The 20,762-nt window shown below is 39.0% G+C and overlaps 1 protein-coding gene across 5 annotated transcripts in view; it reads right to left on the reverse strand.

Moving 5' to 3' along the window:
• Window positions 1-5,912: 5,912 nt before the first annotated feature.
• Window positions 5,913-20,762, reverse strand: part of LOC122550092 (ATP-dependent 6-phosphofructokinase, platelet type-like) — a 98,599-nt gene continuing 83,749 nt past the window's right edge. For 2 of the 5 annotated variants that reach the window (XM_043690658.1, XM_043690655.1), the window contains 4 exons: window positions 18,642-18,753; window positions 15,793-15,892; window positions 7,685-7,790; window positions 5,913-6,549 (listed from right to left, as the gene is read on the reverse strand). In XM_043690658.1, coding sequence (XP_043546593.1) covers window positions 6,393-6,549; window positions 7,685-7,790; window positions 15,793-15,892; window positions 18,642-18,753 — 475 coding nt within the window. In that variant the 3' untranslated portion in view covers window positions 5,913-6,392. Of the gene's footprint in view, window positions 6,550-7,684; window positions 7,791-8,855; window positions 9,003-11,917; window positions 11,924-15,792; window positions 15,893-18,641; window positions 18,754-20,762 lie in introns of those variants that run through there. The other 3 variants (XM_043690656.1, XM_043690654.1, XM_043690657.1) reach the window with 3 other exon arrangements.

Consider the following 20,762-nt stretch of genomic DNA (forward strand, 5'->3'; position numbering starts at 1 on the left):
GATACGGCAGAAGTCACTCCAATCATCTCGAGTTCAGTGACAGAAGATTTCCAAACAGTGGAAAGTTTGTTCGATATAAGTAATTTGAAATATATTTTTGTCTGGTAAGTATATAATATGAAAAATGTGAAGGAAAAGATTGAGTTTTAATTTTTAAAAAAACTGAAGAGCAACATTAGTACTTGGAAAAACCTGCCTCAAGTTGAAATGGAATTTGTGGTATTTGGAAAAATATAAAATTTTAAAGTGGATAGGCCAAAGAGCAGGCTTTGATGGAATTAAGTTTCTTCCATTGATAAAATTCTGTGATCCCATGTATGTATGATGGTTGTTATAAAGCTTATTCTGCATGCGGTTATAATGTGAGCAAAGCTCAAGGTTGAATTAAGACCGCTACAATTCATTCGAAGATGAGCACATGCAAAGCTTTCAAATTTTGTTCATTAACAACATGGTATATGTCAAGACTGATGAAATACTCCTCACTTATTTGGATGAGTACAGCCTAACAGCACTAGAGGGCATAGGTTTAAGGTGAGAGGGGAAAGACTTAAAAGGGACCGGAGGTGCAACTTTTTCACACAGGGTGATGCGAGTATAGAATCATCTGCCAGAAGAAGTGGTGGAGACATGTACAATTACAACACATAAAAGGCATCTAGATGGATACATGGTTAGGAATGGTTTGAGAAATGCTGGCACATGGGACTAGGTCAGTTTAGGAAATATGGTTGGTGCAGATGAGTTGGACGAAAGAGTCTGTTTACATTTTTGTATAATGTCCAAGACAAGGTTGATTGGCACCAATCCGCCACCTTAAATGTTCACTCAGCACCATGGACAGCAGTGTGGCTGGTCACCAACATCTTCCAAATTGTTGACCACTACCAACTAGAACAACAAGAGCAGTGGATGTAAGGGTACATTATCACCTGCAAGTTTGTTATGAAGGTGTCGGTGTGTACTGTACCTTTGAGAGAGGAAGCTGGCAAGGACTGAAAGCAGTGTGTGCTGAACAATTTAAAAATGTAACATTTCGTTGACACAAATAGCTGGTGCTGTGTTGCCATAGAACAAATCAAATTCAAATTCAGCCAATTAGTTTAAATTATGCCCCAAGACCAAAATCCAATCTCATTTGAATTTAATGTGTTGATGACATCAAACCAAAGAAATGACCCGATGTTTTGGGGTATAAAACCAGATATTTTGAACAGTTGGGGAGAACTGCCAAGAACACCACCAAGTACAACATCAAGGGCCGAAGGGTCTGTACTGTGCTGTAACGTTCTATGTTTAAGTATAGACTACTACCAAATAGCTCTCTGAAAGTTATTTGTCCACAAGAAAAGTTGTGCAGCCGAAGACTGAAGAGACGATCCAGGAAAATTGTGAAAAATCTACAAAGGAGAATCGACAAAGCTGACTGGTTTTGAAACGTGATTTTTTTAAAATAAATCTTCATTCATTTTTTTAAAAAATTGGACCAGTATTGGAGAGTGGGAGGTAAACGATAGGTTTCAGGGAAAGTTGTAAATAGTTGCTTAATGTTCACTTTTGGACTTAAAGAATAAAATTGTTTAAATAGTAATCTCTGGGATAGTTCTTTGCCTCTCGAAATTTAACAGATTACGGTGATGAGGTGAGCTTCTGTAGGAGGATTTAAATTAGTGTAGGGGTTTCCCCCATGTATTAACAAGTTGCACTGCACATCATATACCAGTCTGGTATGGAATGGTAATTTAACTAATACAAACAATGGGTTTTAATAAAAATGCTCCGAGTGCAGTCTTCTGTCTTTAATAACCTGATTGTAAGAACAGCATTTTTTTTTTGTCATTAGACTAATGTATAACCAGTGAAATTTAATTTTTAGTAATAAGTTTTTTTTCTCTCAAAAATTACTTTTAAACCTGCATACTAGTGTTCATGAACGCACTTTGAAAGATATTATATACACAGTGGAATGCTGCAATTTCAACCAGTGGGCCAGACCGCATTTTTGGGATGTGCCTGATCCAGTTTGTTCCATCGAGCCTGCCCCAGTTACCTCAATTTCCTCCATTGGATGCCGGAGGCTAAAGATATCAAATTCTTTTCACATTTTAAATGTGATGATCAAATCACCGTTCCTCTATGAAGTCTATAAAACCTGACCTGGTATAGTAATTAGAGTCATAGAAATGTACAACACCAAAACAGACCCTTCGGTCCAACTCGTCCATGACAACCAGATATCCAAAACCAATCTAGTCTCACCTGCCAGCACCCGGCCCATATCCCTCCCAAACCTTCCTATTCGTATACTCATTCAGATGCCTTTTAAGTGTTGCAATGTACTAGCCTCCATCACTTCCTCTGGCAGCTCATTCCATACACGTACCACCCTCTGAGTGAAAAAGTTGCCCCTTAGGTCTCTTTTATTTCTTTCCCCTTTCACCCTAAACCTATGCCCCCTAGTTCTGGACTCCCTGACCCCAGGGAAAATACTTTGCCTATTTACCCAATCCATGCCCCTCATAATTTTGTAAACCTCTATAAGGTCACCCCTCAGCCTCTGACGCTCCAGGGAAAACAGCCCCAGCCTCTCTCTGTAGCTCAAATCCTCCAACCCAGGCAAGATCCTTTTAAATCTTTTCTGAACCCTTTCAAGTTTCACAACATCTTTCTGATAGGAAGGAGACCAGAATTGCACACAATATTCCAACAGTGGCCTAACCAATGTCCTATACAGCCGCAACATGACCTCCCAACTCCTGTACTCAATACTCTGCCCAATAAAGGAAAGCATTCCAAATGCCGCCTTGACTATCTATCTACCTGCGACTCCACTTTCAAGGTGCTATGAACCTGCGCTCCAAGGTCTCTTTGTTCAGCAACATTCCTTAGGTCCTTACCATTAAGTGTATAAGTTCTGCTAAGATTTGCTTTCCCAAAATGCAGCACCTCGTATTTATCTGAATTAAACTCCATCTGCCACTTCTCAGCCCATTGGCCCATCTGGTCCAGATCCTGTTGTACTCTGAAAAACAACTGACCACTACCACCCTCTGTCTTCTACATTTGAACCAGTTCTGTGTCCAAATTGTGAGTTCTCCTTGTATTCCATGAGATCCAACCTTGCTCACCAGTCACCCGTGGGGAACCTTGTCAAATGCCTTACTAAAGTCCATATAGATCATATCTACTGCTCTGCACTCATCAATCCTCTTTGTTACTTCATAAAAACTCATAAAGCCATGTTGACTATCCCTAATCACTTCTTGCCTTTCCAAATACATGTACATCCTGTCCCTCAGGATTCCCTCTAACCACTTGCCCACCACTGAGGTCAGACTCACTGGTCTACAGTTCCCTGGCTTGTCGTACCGCCTTTCTTAAACAGTGGCACCATGTTAGCGAATCTCCAGTCTTCCGGCACCTCACCTGTGACTACCTATGATACAAATATCTCAGTAAAAAGCCCCACAATCACTTGCCACGGAAGTCTAGGTTACACCTGATCAGGTCCTGTGGATTTATCCATTTTTATGCATTTCTAGATATCCAGCACTTCCTCTTCTGTAATATGGATATCTTTCAAGATGTCACCATCTATTTCCCTACATTCTATATCTTCCATGTCCTTTTCCACAGTAAATACTGATGCAAAATATTTGTTTATTATCTGCCCATCTCCTGTGACTGCACATAAAGGCCGCCTTGCTGATCTTTAAGGGGCCCTGTTCTCTCCCTCGTTACCCTTTTATCCTTATGTATTTCTAAAAACCCTTTGGATTCTCCTTAACTCTATTTGCCAAAGCTATCTCATGTCTCCTTTTGGCCCTCCTGATTTCTCTTTTAAATTTACTCCTACTGCATTTATACTCTTCTCAGGATTCACTCGATATATCTTGTCTATACCTGACAGATGCTTCCTTCTTTTTCTTAACCAAACCCTCAATTCCTTTAGTCATCCAGCATTTCCTATACCTACCAGCCTTTCCTTTCACCCTAACAGGAATATACTTTCTCTGGATTCTCGTTATCTCATTTCTGAAGGCTTCCCATTTTTCCGCTGTCCCTTTACTTGCGAGCATCTCTGCCCAATCCACTTTTGAAAGTTCTTGCCTAATACTATCAAAATTGGCCTTCCTCCAATTTAGAACTTCAACTGTTAGATCTGGTCTATCCTTTTTCATCACTATTTTAAAACTAATAGAATTGTGGTCGCTGGCCCTAAAATGCTCCTCCACTGACAGCTTAGTCACCTGCCCTGCCTTATTTCCCAAGAGTAGGTCAGGTTTTGCACCTTCTCTAGTAGGTACATCCACATACTGAATCAGAAAATTGTCTTGTACGCACTTAAGTTCCTCTCCATCTAAACCCTTAACACTTTGGCAGTTCCAGTTTATATTTGGAAAGTTAAAATCCCCTACCATAACCACCTTATTATTCTTACAGATAGCTAAGATCTCCTTACAAGTTTTTCTCAATTTCCCTCTGACTATTAGGGGGTCTATAATACAATCCCAATAAGGTGATCATCCCTTTCCTATTTCTCAGTTCCATCCAAATAAGTTCCCTGGATGTATTTCTGGGAATATCCTCCCTAAGTACAGCAGTAATGCTATCCCTTATCAAAAATGCCACTCCCCCTCCTCTCTTGCCTCCCTCTCTGTCCTTCCTGTAGCATTTGTATCCTGGAACATTGAGCTGCCAGCCCTGTCCATCCCAGAGCCACGTTTCTGTAATTGCTATGATATCCCAGTCCCATGTTCCTAACCAGGCCCTGAGTTCATCTGCCCTAAGCCTGTTGTATTAAAATAAATGCAGTTTAATTTATCCAGTCTTGCCTTGTTCTCTGCTTTGTCCCTGACTGTTTGACTTGCCTTTGTTCTCAACTGTACCAGTCTCAGATTGAAATCTTTCCTCACTATCTCCCTGGGTCCCACCTCCCCCCACCCACCTTACTAGTTTAAATCCTCCCGAGCCGCTCTAGCCAGTATATTAGTCCCCTTCCAATTTAGGTGCAATCCGTCCTTCTTGTACAGGTCATTTCTACCCCAAAACAGCTTCCAATGATCCAAAAATGTGAGTTCTTCTCCGGTACACCAGCTCCTCAGCCATGCATTCATCTGTTCTATCCTCCTATTCCTGCCCTCACTAGCTCGTAGCACCAGGAGAAATCCAGATATTACTACTCTTGAGGACCTCCTTTATAAATTCTTGCCTAATTCTCTGTAATCTCCCTTCAGAATCTCAACCTTTTCCCTTCCTATGTCATTGGTTCTAATTTGTACAATGACCTCCTGTTGGTCCCTCTTGTCCCTTGAAAACATTCTTTATCGTCTCTGAGACATCATTGACCCTGGCACCAGGGAAGTAACACACCATTCTGATTTTTTACTGCTGGCCACAGAACCCACTGTACCCACTACTGCAGACTTTTTTTTAAGGCTGCACTTAAAATCCACTCACGTGCCTCTGTGCTGTGACCTTTTCCAAACGCATTCCTCAAAGATCAGTTGTGAATTTCGCTGTTTCTTAATTTTCCCAAACACACTCCGATGTCCAGCAATACTGCTAACTCTGTCAGTTAGCAGTATGGGTTTGTTTGTTTCTCTCTCTCCTGCACTGACCTCACCATGTGCTTCCTTTGTCTGTTCTTCTCCCTTTTAAATCTGCTGTTGTTTTGACTTTTTTTCCCTCCAAAGTTCCAAAACAATGCAACAGCATATAAAACAGTAATTGCTGCTCCTGGAATTCGAGGAAATCACCTCCAGCACCTAAAATACCTTTAAAAAGGAGCAGCTGTTACAGTCAGAAATGTTTCCTGCCCTCCATCTTGGATTACCCAGAATGCAATGTTCTTTAGAATATCTTAGGCAGTTTCATTTGTGTACAGAATTGAAAAAAGTCAATGGATACAGTTTTCTGTAGGACCAGCCATAGCAATTTTATTTAAAGCTGGAGGAAAATAAACAATATATTCACTTCACTACACCACATTCATTGCATTCATCACATAAATATATCTTTGAATCTCTTTCACAAAATTATATTGCCTCTTCTACAGGTGATCTACACAATAAATATAGAAATGCTGTGCAATGAAAAGCAATGTTTTATGTTTATTTGTTTTCTCCATGCAAACAAGGCAATTTATGTGGATTGACTATTAATAAACCAATTTTTCTGCTTGGTACTGATAACTGGGAATAGCTAGAACAAATGTGTAGGGACGTTACAGGATGGCTGCTTTTATTTCAATCTAAATTGATGGTACAACACACTTAACTGGTACAGAAAAAACGGAACTCACAATTATTCTCTGCTGAGCCATATAAACACTAGCGGCTTTTAGACTACTTGAGCCAGATGCATATCTGATGGGTCTTTCTGACACAATTTTAAATAGCAATAAAATGATGAGAATCTTGTGTAAGGCGACGGTTGACATGCTCCATTTGCCCAGCATCTGACACATCAAGGCTGGCCTTGTATTTAGCTAGAATCTTCATCAGTGGGCGGAGCTTCAGCCACCATTGCTCCTTTGGAATTCGATGCCTGAAATACAAAGCAGAATCTTGAATTTCAGATTCTACATTGTTCACAAACCAGCATTCATCAATGACTTATTGCATTTTAAAGCTCACCGCCATTCCTCCCTCAACTGTAAACTGGTTATGAAATAATTAGAAGATCTTTGCAGCACAGAATGGGCCAATAATCATCTGTGCTCCAAATAGGCTTTGTCGTACTTTTCCTCTAACCACAATCTAAATTTGTTCTGAAATGGTTTAACATAGAATGAGTAACATTAGATAACTCTGTAATATAAACTTTGCAATCACTTGGCCTCTAAAACTCGAATCTTTTCCAATGGACATCAGCATTGTATTCAACTACAATTTGTAACTTTGTGGCTCACCATATCCCTTGCCCTGCCATTATTATGACACTGCAGAATGAGCAGAGAGTCAGTAGATCACCAGGTAGGATGGCTTATGACACAGAATGGCCATGTGACTCAATGACAACACATTAGCCAACAAGTCACAATCAGCTCAACCGTGTGTCAGGAGCAGAACAAGGACTGGGAATATTTCATCATTAAGGAACTAGGAAAAGGCTACTTGACCCCCTCAAATCTGCTCTATCATTCAAGATGATCATGGCTGATCCTTGAGTTCTAATCCCACCTTCTCCCATATCCTTTGATCCCTCCTTGAAAACACAATGTTTTGACCTTAACCACTTTCTGTAGTGACTTCCACAAGCTCTCTGGGTGAAGAAATTTCTCATGTCAGTCCTAAAAGTTTTACTATTTATCCTTAAACAAAGATCTGGAGGAGTGCATAAACCATGGAACAAATTACAAAGCTAGCAAAGAGCAAGACCATGGAGAAATTTGAAAACAAGCCAATGTTTTCAAAGTCAAATCAGGAAAGCATGGAATAATGAGTGAATAGAATTTGGTGCATATTTGGAAACAGCAGCAGAGGACTGTTTGGGTTAAAGTTTATGTAGTGTGGAGATTTGGGAGGTTGGCCAGGAATAGTATAAAACAAACATATGGATGATGATTTAGCAGCAGATAGGCTGAGGTAAGCCGAGAATCTGGTGATGCTATGGTTGTGGAAGACTATTGCACAAGGAAAATTTTCTAACAAAGCTGAAATCTCTCAAAAAAGTGACTTACTTAAAATCAGTCTCTTCCTGCAGCTCTGTCACAGGCTGGAACACCAAGGTCCGTCTACGCATGCCCAGTACACATGCACTGTCTGCACTATTTGCAAATACACGACCTGCACAATTTAAAAAATATTTTAACAAACCACACTTCCTATATTTGAAATTCATTGTTTATATGTGTAAACAGGAAGAGGCTTTTAAAGAACAAGAAGTTGATGAAACACTAGTGAGGTGTGTGGAACAGATCATTAGTAGACGAAGTAAGCAACATATCATGGAAATGTTATCATCATTAGCTCTGTTCAAAATTCGTATTGCTGGGGCCAACAATGTAATCATATTTATTCATGAAGACTACTTCAAGATTTAACCATAGAACATTATACCCGTTATCCCTAGTCAGTGGTTCTGAAGCGTAAGTTCATCAGTTATAAGAGGGAATAGAATGAGTAAAAGACCGTAAAGCCTGTGAGCCTGTTCATTCTGCAAATAGATTATTGCTGATCCACTTGCCTGCCTTATCCCCATATCCCTCAATCCTCATGGTGTCTGAAAATCTAATTAACTCCAGTCTTTGATCTAAAAGCTGAGCACCTAAGGCCCTGTGGGGTAGAGAATTCCAAGTATTTCCACAGCTATACAGATTTCTCCTCTCACACACCCTAAAAGGCCCAATCTATAACCTGGGGTTGAGATCCCCACTTCGGAACAGTACAGCCAGTAGAATTAGCTTCTCTGCCAAGAATCTTATAGGTTTCAATGAGATCACCTCTTATTTCTTCTCACATCCACAGATTATGTGCCCATTCTGCTTCATCTCTCCTCAATATCTCAGTGTAAGCTGTATAAGTAGGAGCAGTGCACGTGAAAACAGGAGGCTCGACATTACACAGTGACAGGAAGAAAAGACAAAATTTGTTTTGGTGGGGGGAGCATAGGGTAAAATGACACGACATTTAATTCAAATATATTTCCAGTTCTGAATATAACCAACAATTGCCTGCATTTACACATTTACTCAGATTTTATACTTGGTGTAGATATGGCCCAGTAAACCAATAGGAAAGAGACATATCTGAGGGCTGATTCCTGCTTTTCTGTTTTAGTTGGGCTTTTTGTAATAATAAGTAAAATTGGCCAACAGCAAAAGTATGAGCATAGATGCAGAGAATGTCTACCTTATACTGTGCTTTGACTACAGATGGAAGTGAGTCAATGATGAAGTCTTCAAAGTACTGTTTTGTGGAGTGTGGGAAACAACCTTGGGCAAAAAGTAAAACATGCTGCAGAAAGGATAGCTTGTCATTGATCATGGTCATACGTGTCTGTATAGGATGAAATACAGAGTGAATATAAATATAAAATATGAAGCGGGCAGTTATTGACCAGAACTCATTTCAGGGTGGCAGTATGAATCTAGGTGCACTTTAATAGCTCAGTGCACAGAACGGGACATGAGGAAATCACTTAGTCTGACAGCAAGTCACATAACTTTAGGAGTGCATCGCACTTGGTACTATTGAAGTCAGATCATTTTGTATTCAGATTCCATTAACAGATGGAGCACCAAGGTCAAATCATCTTCTGTGAGTGTAATCATATTGGATTTCCTGCACCATCTTTCTTTAAATTAAATGGGGGTGGTAGCATTGAAAGAAAAGATTGGAAAATTGAACCAGAAGTAAAACACATGCACCAACTTCAGTAAGACACTGGGCCAAAATGTATACTCTGTAATATTGCGAGAAAGCATTCAATAATGTGATTTTTATTCTGTGCATTCATGGGATGTAGACATCGTTGTCTAGGCCAGCAAAGATTGCTGATCCATAATTCCCTAGCGGGCAATTAAGAATCAACCACATTGCTGTAGGTTTGGAGTCATATATAGACCAGACCAGATATTGATGGCAAATTTCCTTCCCTTAAGGGCATTAATGAGCCAAATGGGTTTAGACCACAATTGACAATGGTTACCATTAGACTAGGAGAAAGTGAGGACTGCAGATGCTGGAGATCAGAGCTGAAAATGTGTTGCTGGAAAAGCGCAGTTCCTTGGATGCTGCCTGACCTGCTGCGCTTTTCCAGCAACACATTTTCAGCAGTTACCATTAGACTAGCTTTCTTTTATTGATTTCAAATCTCTCCATTTACCACAGTAGGATTCAAACCCATATTCTCACGACATTGGCCTGGGGGCTGACTAGATTACGAGGATAGTGACATTACCACTGCGCCACCACCTTCCCTGGATTACACACTGAAAATAAATAAAACTACAAAAATGTAGATTTATCTCAAAAATTGGTATTGAGTGATTCATAGGGTTAAATGTTAGACTAGTTGACCTCATCATATGAAAAGAAAAGATTTTAAATGGTTAAGTGACTTAGGCAGTCTTTCCTAACCAGGAATGGAAGTCTTGCTGCTATAAACCCTTTAAAATTACATTGACAAGTCCTTTCATGACACTGGGATAGAATTACATAACCACTATGAACCAAAAATAATGTTCTACTTAAAAGCAGTTACTGCTTATTATCTTCTGTACAATATCCAATGGATGGCAATACGGTCGGATTGTTGAAAATAACTAGGGGTTAAATGCAGAAGCTGCCCACCTAGGAGGAATGGATTAATGTGATTTTACCATTCCTGGCACAGGAGTGCTTTGCTTCTTTTTCTCAAAGTAGTAAATGTTTTGCTGTTAACTTCAGAGAACTTAGCAAATCACAGACTACGAATGTTCCGAAAAGGGCATAGCTTGGCTATGCCATAAATGACCTGAAGTTCAATCATTTCAGTCCTGTATTATCTCTGAACAGAATAGTCTTCATGAAACAAGACAAATGTTTTAACATATACACAGTCAAGTACTTTAATAGTCATTTGGTAATCATTACTGAAAAAGGCATTTTGTCAAAGTTTTCATCTCATCACAATGATTCATAACAAAAATCAATTAAAGATGAAAACTGACGTTTATATTCTATGATAAGAGAGGGCTGATTGCTTGGCAAGTAGACTCTGATTGGTAGAAGCATTGGAGAGTGCACTAGTCAATGATGATTGACAGCAGCTAGACTTTGTTAAATTACATACTAGGTACATCAACTCTGATTAGTAAAGGCATCGTCTTGAGAAATGAACCACAGAATCTCTGGCACAACTTTTGTTCAGTAGACACAGTCGCAATGTGTATACATTTTCTTTCTGTCTGCAAAGAGAGAGAGAACATATACCTGTGCACTAATATACGTTGCTTTCCATGTATGCAAGTGTGTCACACCATTAGCCCATTTTATAATCCTAACTTAATTATCTGTATAATTCTTTGCACTTGCAGGATTATCCAGCAAATGTTATCCCATTTCAGAATCATATCTAGTATTGGACACAGTTGCAAAGTTTGCAAGACTGAGCTGTATGTATAGACATCAAAAAGGGACATGTTATTTAATGCAGTTTGCCAGTCTGGCATCACACAAATATTAATATTTACATACCACATTACTAATTTGTGAGATAGGAAGAAATGTCATTTGGCTTGATGGTAGCATCCTGTCAGTGATTAACACTACTTGTGTTGGTATTACATGGGAGCAGCATGAAACAGCAAGCTCTACAAGGTGTTCAAATGTTTGAGATCAGAGGTAGATTGGGCACTATTCAGCACCCAAGAGTCCATGCCTTAGGGCCTTTTACTGAGTGCAACATACAACAAAAAGTTTGATCTGGGTAACCATTATCCTGCAGGATGGCATTGAAGTAACCAATTTCAGCATCAAGTTTGCCTGGTGAACAATTAGCTCAGGCTCATCTATCCATCTTGTGACAATGGTATTCTTATGAATATCCTGATGAGTACAAGACTAAAAGTTTTGACAAAATGTCTTTTCTCAGCAATGCTGAAGCTCTTCACTGGCAAATAGCTGTGTTTATGTTTTTCTCTAGCTTATTTACTTAATTGATTTAAAGACCCAAATATTTGTCTGATTTTTTTTCAAAACCAAGTTATTGAATTTTTTGAATGAATTACAGTTTTAAAGTGGCAAGATGCTTATAATTCCTGTCAACAGTAACTCTAATTAAGGTACCAGTAATATTGAATTATTGACCTCAAACGTAAAGTGATTAAGGAGAAAATATCTGTAAAGTTTGGACTGAGCTTTTAATAGCTTTGACAAAGTAGAGAGTTAATAAATCTACCACTATCTTGTTAATAAACAAAATCCTTTACCTTCATCTATGTATTCCACGGTGTCAGCGAGGGAAGCAAAACAAGACAAAGCAAGGGATAGGTTAACGTAACTGTTTTGTGACAAACAAATTTGCCAGAGAATAACATACACAGCAACTACTTGAGCTTATGTTGAAGGGAAACCCAACTAAACCATAATTTAGGGTAACTTAGCAGTAAACATGTTAAAATTCAACAAGCCTGCACATTTTAGCAGTTAATCCTAGTTGAGTATGTTCTGAGTGTGTTGATGAATTGAGCAGCCTTTACTAAAGGATCAGTGTTTTCAGCTCAGGAGTGAAAAAACTATGTGCATTCCCTGGCCCTATTTTAAATCATGCCTCCTGCCAAATGAAGTGGCATCAGTTGAAATCACATGGAAACTTACAGCTCAGACAATTTCGCTTTCTAAATTTAAGATATTATGACATGTTACACAACAGTAATTTCTCACACAAACAAATACAATTAGTCTATGTTTTAATTCACAAATTTTAATTAAAATGACCCCTCATTTCCTCCTTTTATTCATCAAAATCTTATAAAAAAACATTTCTTCAAAATAATTTAGAAATCTCATCGAACCTAAAATGGTACAAGTACATCATAAACTTTCAACATCCTTCTAAAGTGTGTAACAATGATGCAGCTGTCTGCACCAACCCTGATACAATGACAATGTATCATCTATGCACTACTGTTTAAATTCTGCACCCAAATCAAAAGTGATGCAGTTATGTTGCAGACCAAGGTAGACACCAAAGGAGAAGTCCAGGGTTTTCACATTTTTTAAATCAAAAAGAACATTTAGCGTAATAGCTAAGCATCACATTGAGATCCTCAATTGATGACTATTGGGGTTTCAGATTGTATAGTCAAAAGCTTATTTGATTCCCTGCTACAAACTGCCACCTTGCAAAGTGATTTTCTTCTCTAATTCTCTGAGACAATATATCACAATGATGAATCAGTTCTCGTTACAACCTGGCTAAATTCGAAGCTTATCCATAGAGCCAAACAATATGGCATTCATAGAATCCCTACAGTGTGGAAGGAGGCAATTCGGTCCATCCAGTCTGCTCCGAAGAGTACACTCCCCCCGTCCAGACCCAGCATCTGCCCACCCTATAGGCCACATTTACCATGGCTAATCCGCCTAACCTGCACATCTTTGAACAGTGGGATAAAAAGCAAAAGGTGGAAACCTGCATAAGGAGAACATAAAAACTCCACATAGACAGTCACCCAAGGCTGGAGTTGAACACAAATCCTCGGTGCTGTGAAGCAGTAATGCTAACCACTGAGCCATCTTATCATTCAGATGAACTGTTGTACCAGCTGGGATGTCTGTGCCTGAAACATTGACAAGTGTTACTTCTGAGCTAATGTCATTATTTTAGTGTCTCCATTACTAATAAAAATACTGTACAGTTTTGCATTATATGTGTCGAGTAATGGCTTTGCTCAGTACAAAGCCAAACATTCATTTCAATGATGTGAAATCCAGCCTCAAAGATGAAACTTCCATTATTACATGATTGGCATAGGAAAGTACCATTAACTACACTGTTTCCAATTACACATAATTTGTCAGAATACAAATCACACCCCATGATCCCTCCTTTTTGTTTAGACAATGAACGTCACTGTTGAATTTACATATTAACATACTGCCTAATACTACTGCTAACTGTTGATCCACACTCAGTTTTGCAAAGTATTTTGAGCAAGACTCATTACATATCCTGCTCAGTGACACTCAGGTGCCAGAATCAACATGTCAATACTTATCTGGTTTCACTAACAGCTCCCTGGTCGCACCTACACTACATTATTCACATGACTAAATTCATGTAAGACATTAATCTATTGGTCCTTTGGAATGGATTAATTTAATATAACACTTTTCCCTGAATTATTCTTTTCACATTGTTATTTTTAAGAATAAAATTGTGTCAAGTGCCAGACCTCAACTTCTCGGTTGATTTTTGTTATATGAAAATCTTTCAGAGGCCTTCCTAATACTTTCTTCATAAAGCTGCAGACCTAATATTCTAACATGATGGTTATCAACATATCACAGATTCAGATAAATTTATTTAGATTCCAAGTCAGTAAGATCTACATTCTGTCAGAATTTCACCTATTCATACATATAGATTTATCTTGTTACTTAACTTACCAACAGAATTACACTATTGTTTTGGAGAGGTATCTCTACAGAGGTCCTTCATTCTTAGGATGTATAACCCAAAAGACCACTGTACTGATTGCCTATCCACATTGATATGAAATGGGTATTTGGACATTGCAAGCAGCAGTTTACTTCTAGAGTAACAGAATCATACAATATAGAGGAGACCTTTCGAGTCTGTACCACCAAAAATACTACTCCCATACTAGTCCCCCATTTTCCCCACACTAGGCCGGGAGCCTTGAATATTATGACACTACTAGTGTTCACCCAAGTACTTTTCAAAGGTTGTGAGGTTTCCTGCTTCAATTTCTGCAGTTGGATTCTGAAATAACTAAACAAACATAGTGAGAGTTTATTCAAATTGGAAACCAAAATTAAAGACCAAGGAGAACAATGTGGAGGTTGAAAGCAGTATAAAGAATGACAAGGTAAGTCAGAGGCTTGGGTTGACAGCTGTACTGCTGTACAGGTTTTTCTGTCAACCATGACTAGATTGCAGAAAATCAAATGGGGCATTAGCTTCCTGGTGAAAGTGCCATTCAGAGGGCCATGATATATCTCTCAGATGTGGTGAGGAGGATTGTGGCAATATGGCCATACGTTTAATGGTGATTCATGCTGGTTACCACTCTACTTCAGAGGAGCTCTTAGTACTTCTGTCAAACCTATGCTGCGCAGATATTTAATCACAATCTCACTTTGAAGGTCTAAATAACATTAAGATGGCATATTGATGAAAATCATACATATTAAGTTAGTAGGTCCTCAATACTATTGATAATTGAGCAATCACTGATTTACAAATGTAGTGCTGAAAGTATACCTATCATTAAATATTCTTGATCATTCAGTAGTCCTTGCTGAATCAATAGTAGGAAATGTATTAATGCTGAATGCTGCTAGGATGCAAGGTTTTAACAGTGTAAGCTGGAGCAGTACTAGTGTAAACATCTGAATATCCACAGGTCTAGCTTTTTTGTATACCTAAGCCCTCAGGACTTAAAATATGCCCCTTCAGGTGGAATGCATTCACCCTATATTGGAAATTCTACTTTTGCACATTTCTAAAGTCTGTTATGAGGCTTTAAATCACCTTGCTGACAAACAAAAGTTGTTGAAAAAACAAAGAACTATGGATGCTGGAAATCGCTGGAGAAATTGCTGAAGAAACTCAGCAGGCCTGGCAGCATCTGGGGAGAGAGAAATACAGCTAACATTTTGGAACCAGTGACCTTCTTCAAAAGGTACTGCATTGATTAGGTGACACAAAATAATTCAATGGGAGAGCCAGAAAGCAGCAGAGAAGAATTACATTTTTTAGATGAATTAGAAAGTGTTTCAATAACAGTGGTAGTAACAGACAAGGGAAATTATGATACTGGGAATAAAACAGCACAGGAGTGACAGAATGGAGATAATGAAGATCAGATTGCAGAAAGAGATCATTTTCTTCACAAGGTCACAAAAACGATTGAAGGAAGCATCTTCAGTGCTTTCATGGTTACCGATAAAGTTTAAAGCACTGAAAGATCCATGTCATTCAAGCATCTGTTAAAGTTCCTAAAGAGTTGCTAAATTTTAAACCACAAATTAATAAGTTGATAATCACCAAACAATAAAATCTTCCATTCATTACAGGTTTACAAATTACAAACCAACCATCTCAAGAACATATTACCTTGTCTGTAGGTTTCTGTTAGTTTATTTGTGATCCATTGCATGGCTTTGGCAGAAATCTTAGTTCCAAAGTTTCTATCAAATGGAGATGGTGATCCACCCTGACAATTAGAAAAAATGTTTCTCATCAATATTGTTTGAACAGAGAAAACCTGTAAAGAGTATGACATCTAAGATTATTTTAACTTGAGGATTAAGTATTTAAACCTTGAAAAAGAATCACTAACTACACAAAACAACATTCTAACTGTGTCCACCAAACCAACAATCTTAGCTTCTGAAGAAACTGCCGGGTTATACTTATGAGCAACACAAATACCTCCCTAACATTTACCAAATAAGATGAAAGACACATGTTTTTGTGTGTGTGTGTGCAAATCAATTCCAGACAGTGGTTCTGAAAATTTTCCAAATATCCTTGAAATATCCAGTCCCTGCTGATCTAACAGATCTTGTTGATTACATTATGAGCTAGGTATGAAATAACTCATGTTTCAGCAAACTATACCACCCTAACCACTGAATTCTGTGAGGCTCTTGTAGCAATTACAGTTACTGACGAAGTTTTGTAATGATTTTTGCATACTCCTGAGCATCACACTGATTATTTGGTTCTCCCTTCATAATGTCATTCCTTGGTGCTCTGCTTTGTTAATCTCTTGTCTGAACAAATACAAAACATTCAACCTTCCGGTTTTTGGCACTATGGATAATTTTCAATGTCCCCTCACATGCTTTGATTAGACATGATTACATTTTTATTTTAAAAACTCAGCAGTAATTTTGGGCACTCAAATTTTCCACCGCTTGATCCCTTTCTTGACAACTCTTGACAGTGAAGCTCAGGATTTATAGTCCACATCATGCTATTTTCTATAAATACACATCTTTAGAAGCTGCAGATTGATTTTTAGGGAAGAAATTTTACATTGATGTTGAGCTTTACAACATATTTCCTTTTCATTTTCCTTAAGGTTTTAAAATTTATTTTGTTTGAGCTTCTGTCTTGTAAGTCCAATCTATCAAGTTTTACAATGATGTCTAAACTACAGCATCGATTTTCTTAATTGTTGCACAAAGCAACCACACTGCAGTGTTTTGTTTTCTCTATGTTCCCATTAAAAACCATTATACACATTTATGAATCTAAGGCAAAACATATTTTTATTTGGTTTTGTGAGGCTGTTATTTCTGTTTTTCAGGATTCACAATTTTGTTGTTTAGGAACAATGAACAAAGATCAGGACAGCACAGAAACAGGCCCTTCGGCCCACCAAGCCTATGCTGAAACATGGCTCCTTTCTAAATTTAAAACTTGTTTCTTCTAAGCAGTCTGTATACCTCTATTCCCTGCGTATTCTTATATCTATCAAGGTGCCTCTTGCAATTGTATCTGCTTCTACCACATCCTTTGGCAGCATATTACCACCCTCTCCATAAAGGAAAACTTACCCTTCACATCGCCTTTAAACTTCCCCTTTTTATCTTTATGTCCCCCAGTAATTCACATTTCTAACCTGAAAAAACAACTCTGATCATCCATTCTATCCATACCTCTCAATTTTGTAAACCTCTATCAGCATGCCCCTCAGCCTCTGATGTTCATATGAAAGCAAACCAAGTTTGTCCAATCTCTTGTCATAGCTAATAGCCTCCAAAGCAGGCAACATCCTAGTAAAATATCTCTGTGCCCTCTCTAAAGCCTCCATATCCTTCTAGTAGTGTGGCAATCAGTGCTGTATGCAAGATTCCAAATTGGTCAAACTGAAGTTCTATACAGTTTCATTTCTCGAAGTTTATCAAAAATCTGATTACTTGCTCAACAGTTTAAAGCCTTAAACAAAATAAAAGCCTCAAACAATTTCCTTTAATTAATTTATCAGCATCTGCATTATCCCTTTTCTTTGAACATTTCAAACATTAGGATACTTTGCTGACATTCTGGCATTGTTATTAGCTCCACTGGCTGATCTTTTTGAAGTGTTTCCATCTATTTTCCTTGTTCATCTTAACAAGGGGCAGCATGGTAGCTCAGTGGTTAGCACTGCTGCCTCACAGCTCCAGGGACCCAGGATTGATTCTAGCCTCGGGCGACTGTGTATGTGGCGTTTGAACATTCTCCCCATGTCTGTGTGGGTTTTGTCCGGATGCTCCGGTTTCCTCCTACAATCCAAAGATGTGCAGGTCAGATGAATTGCCCATAGTATTCAGGGATGTGTAGGTTAGTTGCATTACTCAGGGGCACATATAGGGTAGGGGAATGGGTCTGGGTGGCCCACTCTTCGGAGGGTCAGTGTGGACTCGTTGGGCTGAAGGGCCTGTTTCCACACTACAGGGATTTTAATTCTTAATTTTAAACAATAACTCAGTTCATAAATTCAACAGAAGAATACAAACTTTCCAAAGTTCAAATTAAAATTTCTTTCAAGAATTGAGTTTATGACGATATATTCATCAATTTATTACTTGTAGTAAGCCTCCCACAATTCCATCAATGTATTTTTTAAATTTTCTTTTTGGAATATTTTATTTGCTTTGTTATGGTAAATTGTTGGATTTTCACCTTCTGGGGAGGTAAATCCCATGGAAAAAGATTCTGTCAGATTCTTAGATAAAGACTAGCCTATTCAGGGAAACTCACATAGGATTATTTACACCATTTGGTGAGATTCAGACTTCCAGTCCTGTTTTCACTAATAAATCATGGCTGCTTTCATAGAATTAGCATTTGATGCTGCAGGGGAGTTACTGTTTGGTCAATGTCATTTAACAAACTGCATCTCATCGTTAAACAGAAGGACTTCATTAACAACAAGAATGCAAGAACATCAGCTTAAGCTATATTTTTACCTGCTGCATATGACCCAGGACATTTTTCCGGCAGTCAAACACCCCTTTTCCTTCTTCACTGTATAACTGGTAGATGAAGTCTGTTGTGTAATTTTCATTACAGTTTTCATTTCTATAACATATGCAAGAAGGTAAAACTTGGATTAGGTTTGTTGGTCAGTCCACTTAATTATGGAAGCCTTGCAGTGTCAATCCCTTAGTGAAGTTAAATCTTTCCCCAGTTAAATGGTATGGCAGAAGGGGCAGGATTACAGGTGCAGAGGACAGCGCCAAACACAGGATGGTGGGGACGCTCAGCAAGTATGGCAACATTAGTGGAGAGAGAGAGAAAAACAGAGTTAACATTTCCAGTCTGCATGTGTCAGGTTTGGCAGATTCAACTGACTTTCTCCATTCTCTGCATTTAATTCAGATTTTAATCATCCACTGTATTTTGCTTTTAGTACAGGTGAAAAGCCAATGGATCTTCATTATCCTGGAGCTCACAGCAATTCAGTGATGCCTCTGGCAGCAGACGGGACTTAAGGATGGTGTGTTGCCTTCCTAGTGCCAGGGTTAAAGACATCACAGACAGAGTGCAAGAAATCCTCAAGGATGAAAATGAAGAGCCAGAGGTGGTGGTACATGTCGGCACAAATGATGTCGGGAAGAAGAGGAGGAACATACTACAGCGGGACTTCGGAGAGCTAGGAAGAAGGCTGAAAAGCAGGACGTCCAAGGTGGTTATCTCCGGTTTGCTTCCAGTTCCTCGGGCTGGTGAAGGGAGATAATGGACTTGAACGTGTGGCTGGGGAACTGATGCAGGAAGCGAGGATTTAAATTCTTGGATCACTGGGGTATGTTTTGTGGTAAGCATAATTCTACATAAGAGACGGTTTGCACCTTAATAGGTTGGGAACCAGCATTCTGGCAGGCAGGTTTGCTACTGCAACACAGCTACGTTTAAACTAAGTAGTGGGGGGGAGGGAATAAACTGGATGTTTAAGAAGGAAATTGGAGGGAAAGTTAGAACAAGGGAAGTCAAGAGAGGGATCATGCTGTAAGGTTGAGTGAAATAGGAGTTGATGGGAAGGGTGAGGGCAGTAACAATTTAAAAATACTATACATGAATGCACGAAGCATTAGAAATGAGATGGATGAGCTTGAGGCTCTTTTGGAAATTGGCAGATACGATATTGTGGGGATAACTGAGACGTGGCTTCAAGTGGACAGGGCCTGGGAAATGAATATTCAAGGCTATACGTGCAATCGTAAGGACAGACTGATGGGCAGAGGGGGTGGGGTGGCCATGTTGGTAAGGAATGATATTCAGTTCCTTGTGCGGGGGGACCTAGAATCAGGGGATGTAAAGTCAGTGTGGATAGAACAGAGAAATACTAAGGGTAAAAAGACCCTCTTGGGAATTATCTACAGGTCCCCAAACCGTAGTCTGGATGTCGGATGCAAGTTAAATCAGGAGCTGAAATTGGCCTGTCGCAAAGATGTTACTACAGTTGTTATGGGGGATTTCAAAATGCAGGTAGTCTGGGAGAATCAGGATGGTATTGGACCTCAAGAAAGAGACTTTGTGGAGTGCCTCAGAGATGGATTCTTAGAACAGCTGGTGCTGGAGCCGATTAGGGAGAAGGCAATTCTGGATCTGGTATTGTGTAACGAACCAGAACTGGTCAGGGACCTCAAAGTGAAGGAGCCATTGGGAAGTAGTGACCATAATACAATAGGCTTCAATCTGCAATTTGAGAGGGAGAGGGTACAATCGGAAGTGCCAATATTTCTGTTGAATAAAGGGGACTATGGAGCTATGAGGAAGGAGCTGGCCAAAGTTCAATGGTGCAATACCTTAGCAGGGATGACAGTGGAGGAACAATGGCAGATATTTCTGTGTATAATGCAGAAGTTGAAGGATCAGTTCATTCCAAAAAGGAAGAAAGATCCTAAGAGGAGGCATGGGTGGCCATGGCTGACAAGGGAAAAGAGAAAAAGTATAACATAGCAAAGATAAGTGGGAAAACTGAGAACTGGGAAGCTTTTAAACAGAGGATTACTAAGAAGGAAATACGCAGAGAAAAAAATGAGGTACGAAGGTAAACTGGCCAATAATATAAAGGAGGATAGTAAAAG

This window comes from Chiloscyllium plagiosum, chromosome 5, assembly GCF_004010195.1.
Source record: "Chiloscyllium plagiosum isolate BGI_BamShark_2017 chromosome 5, ASM401019v2, whole genome shotgun sequence".
Taxonomy (NCBI): Eukaryota; Metazoa; Chordata; class Chondrichthyes; order Orectolobiformes; family Hemiscylliidae; genus Chiloscyllium; species Chiloscyllium plagiosum.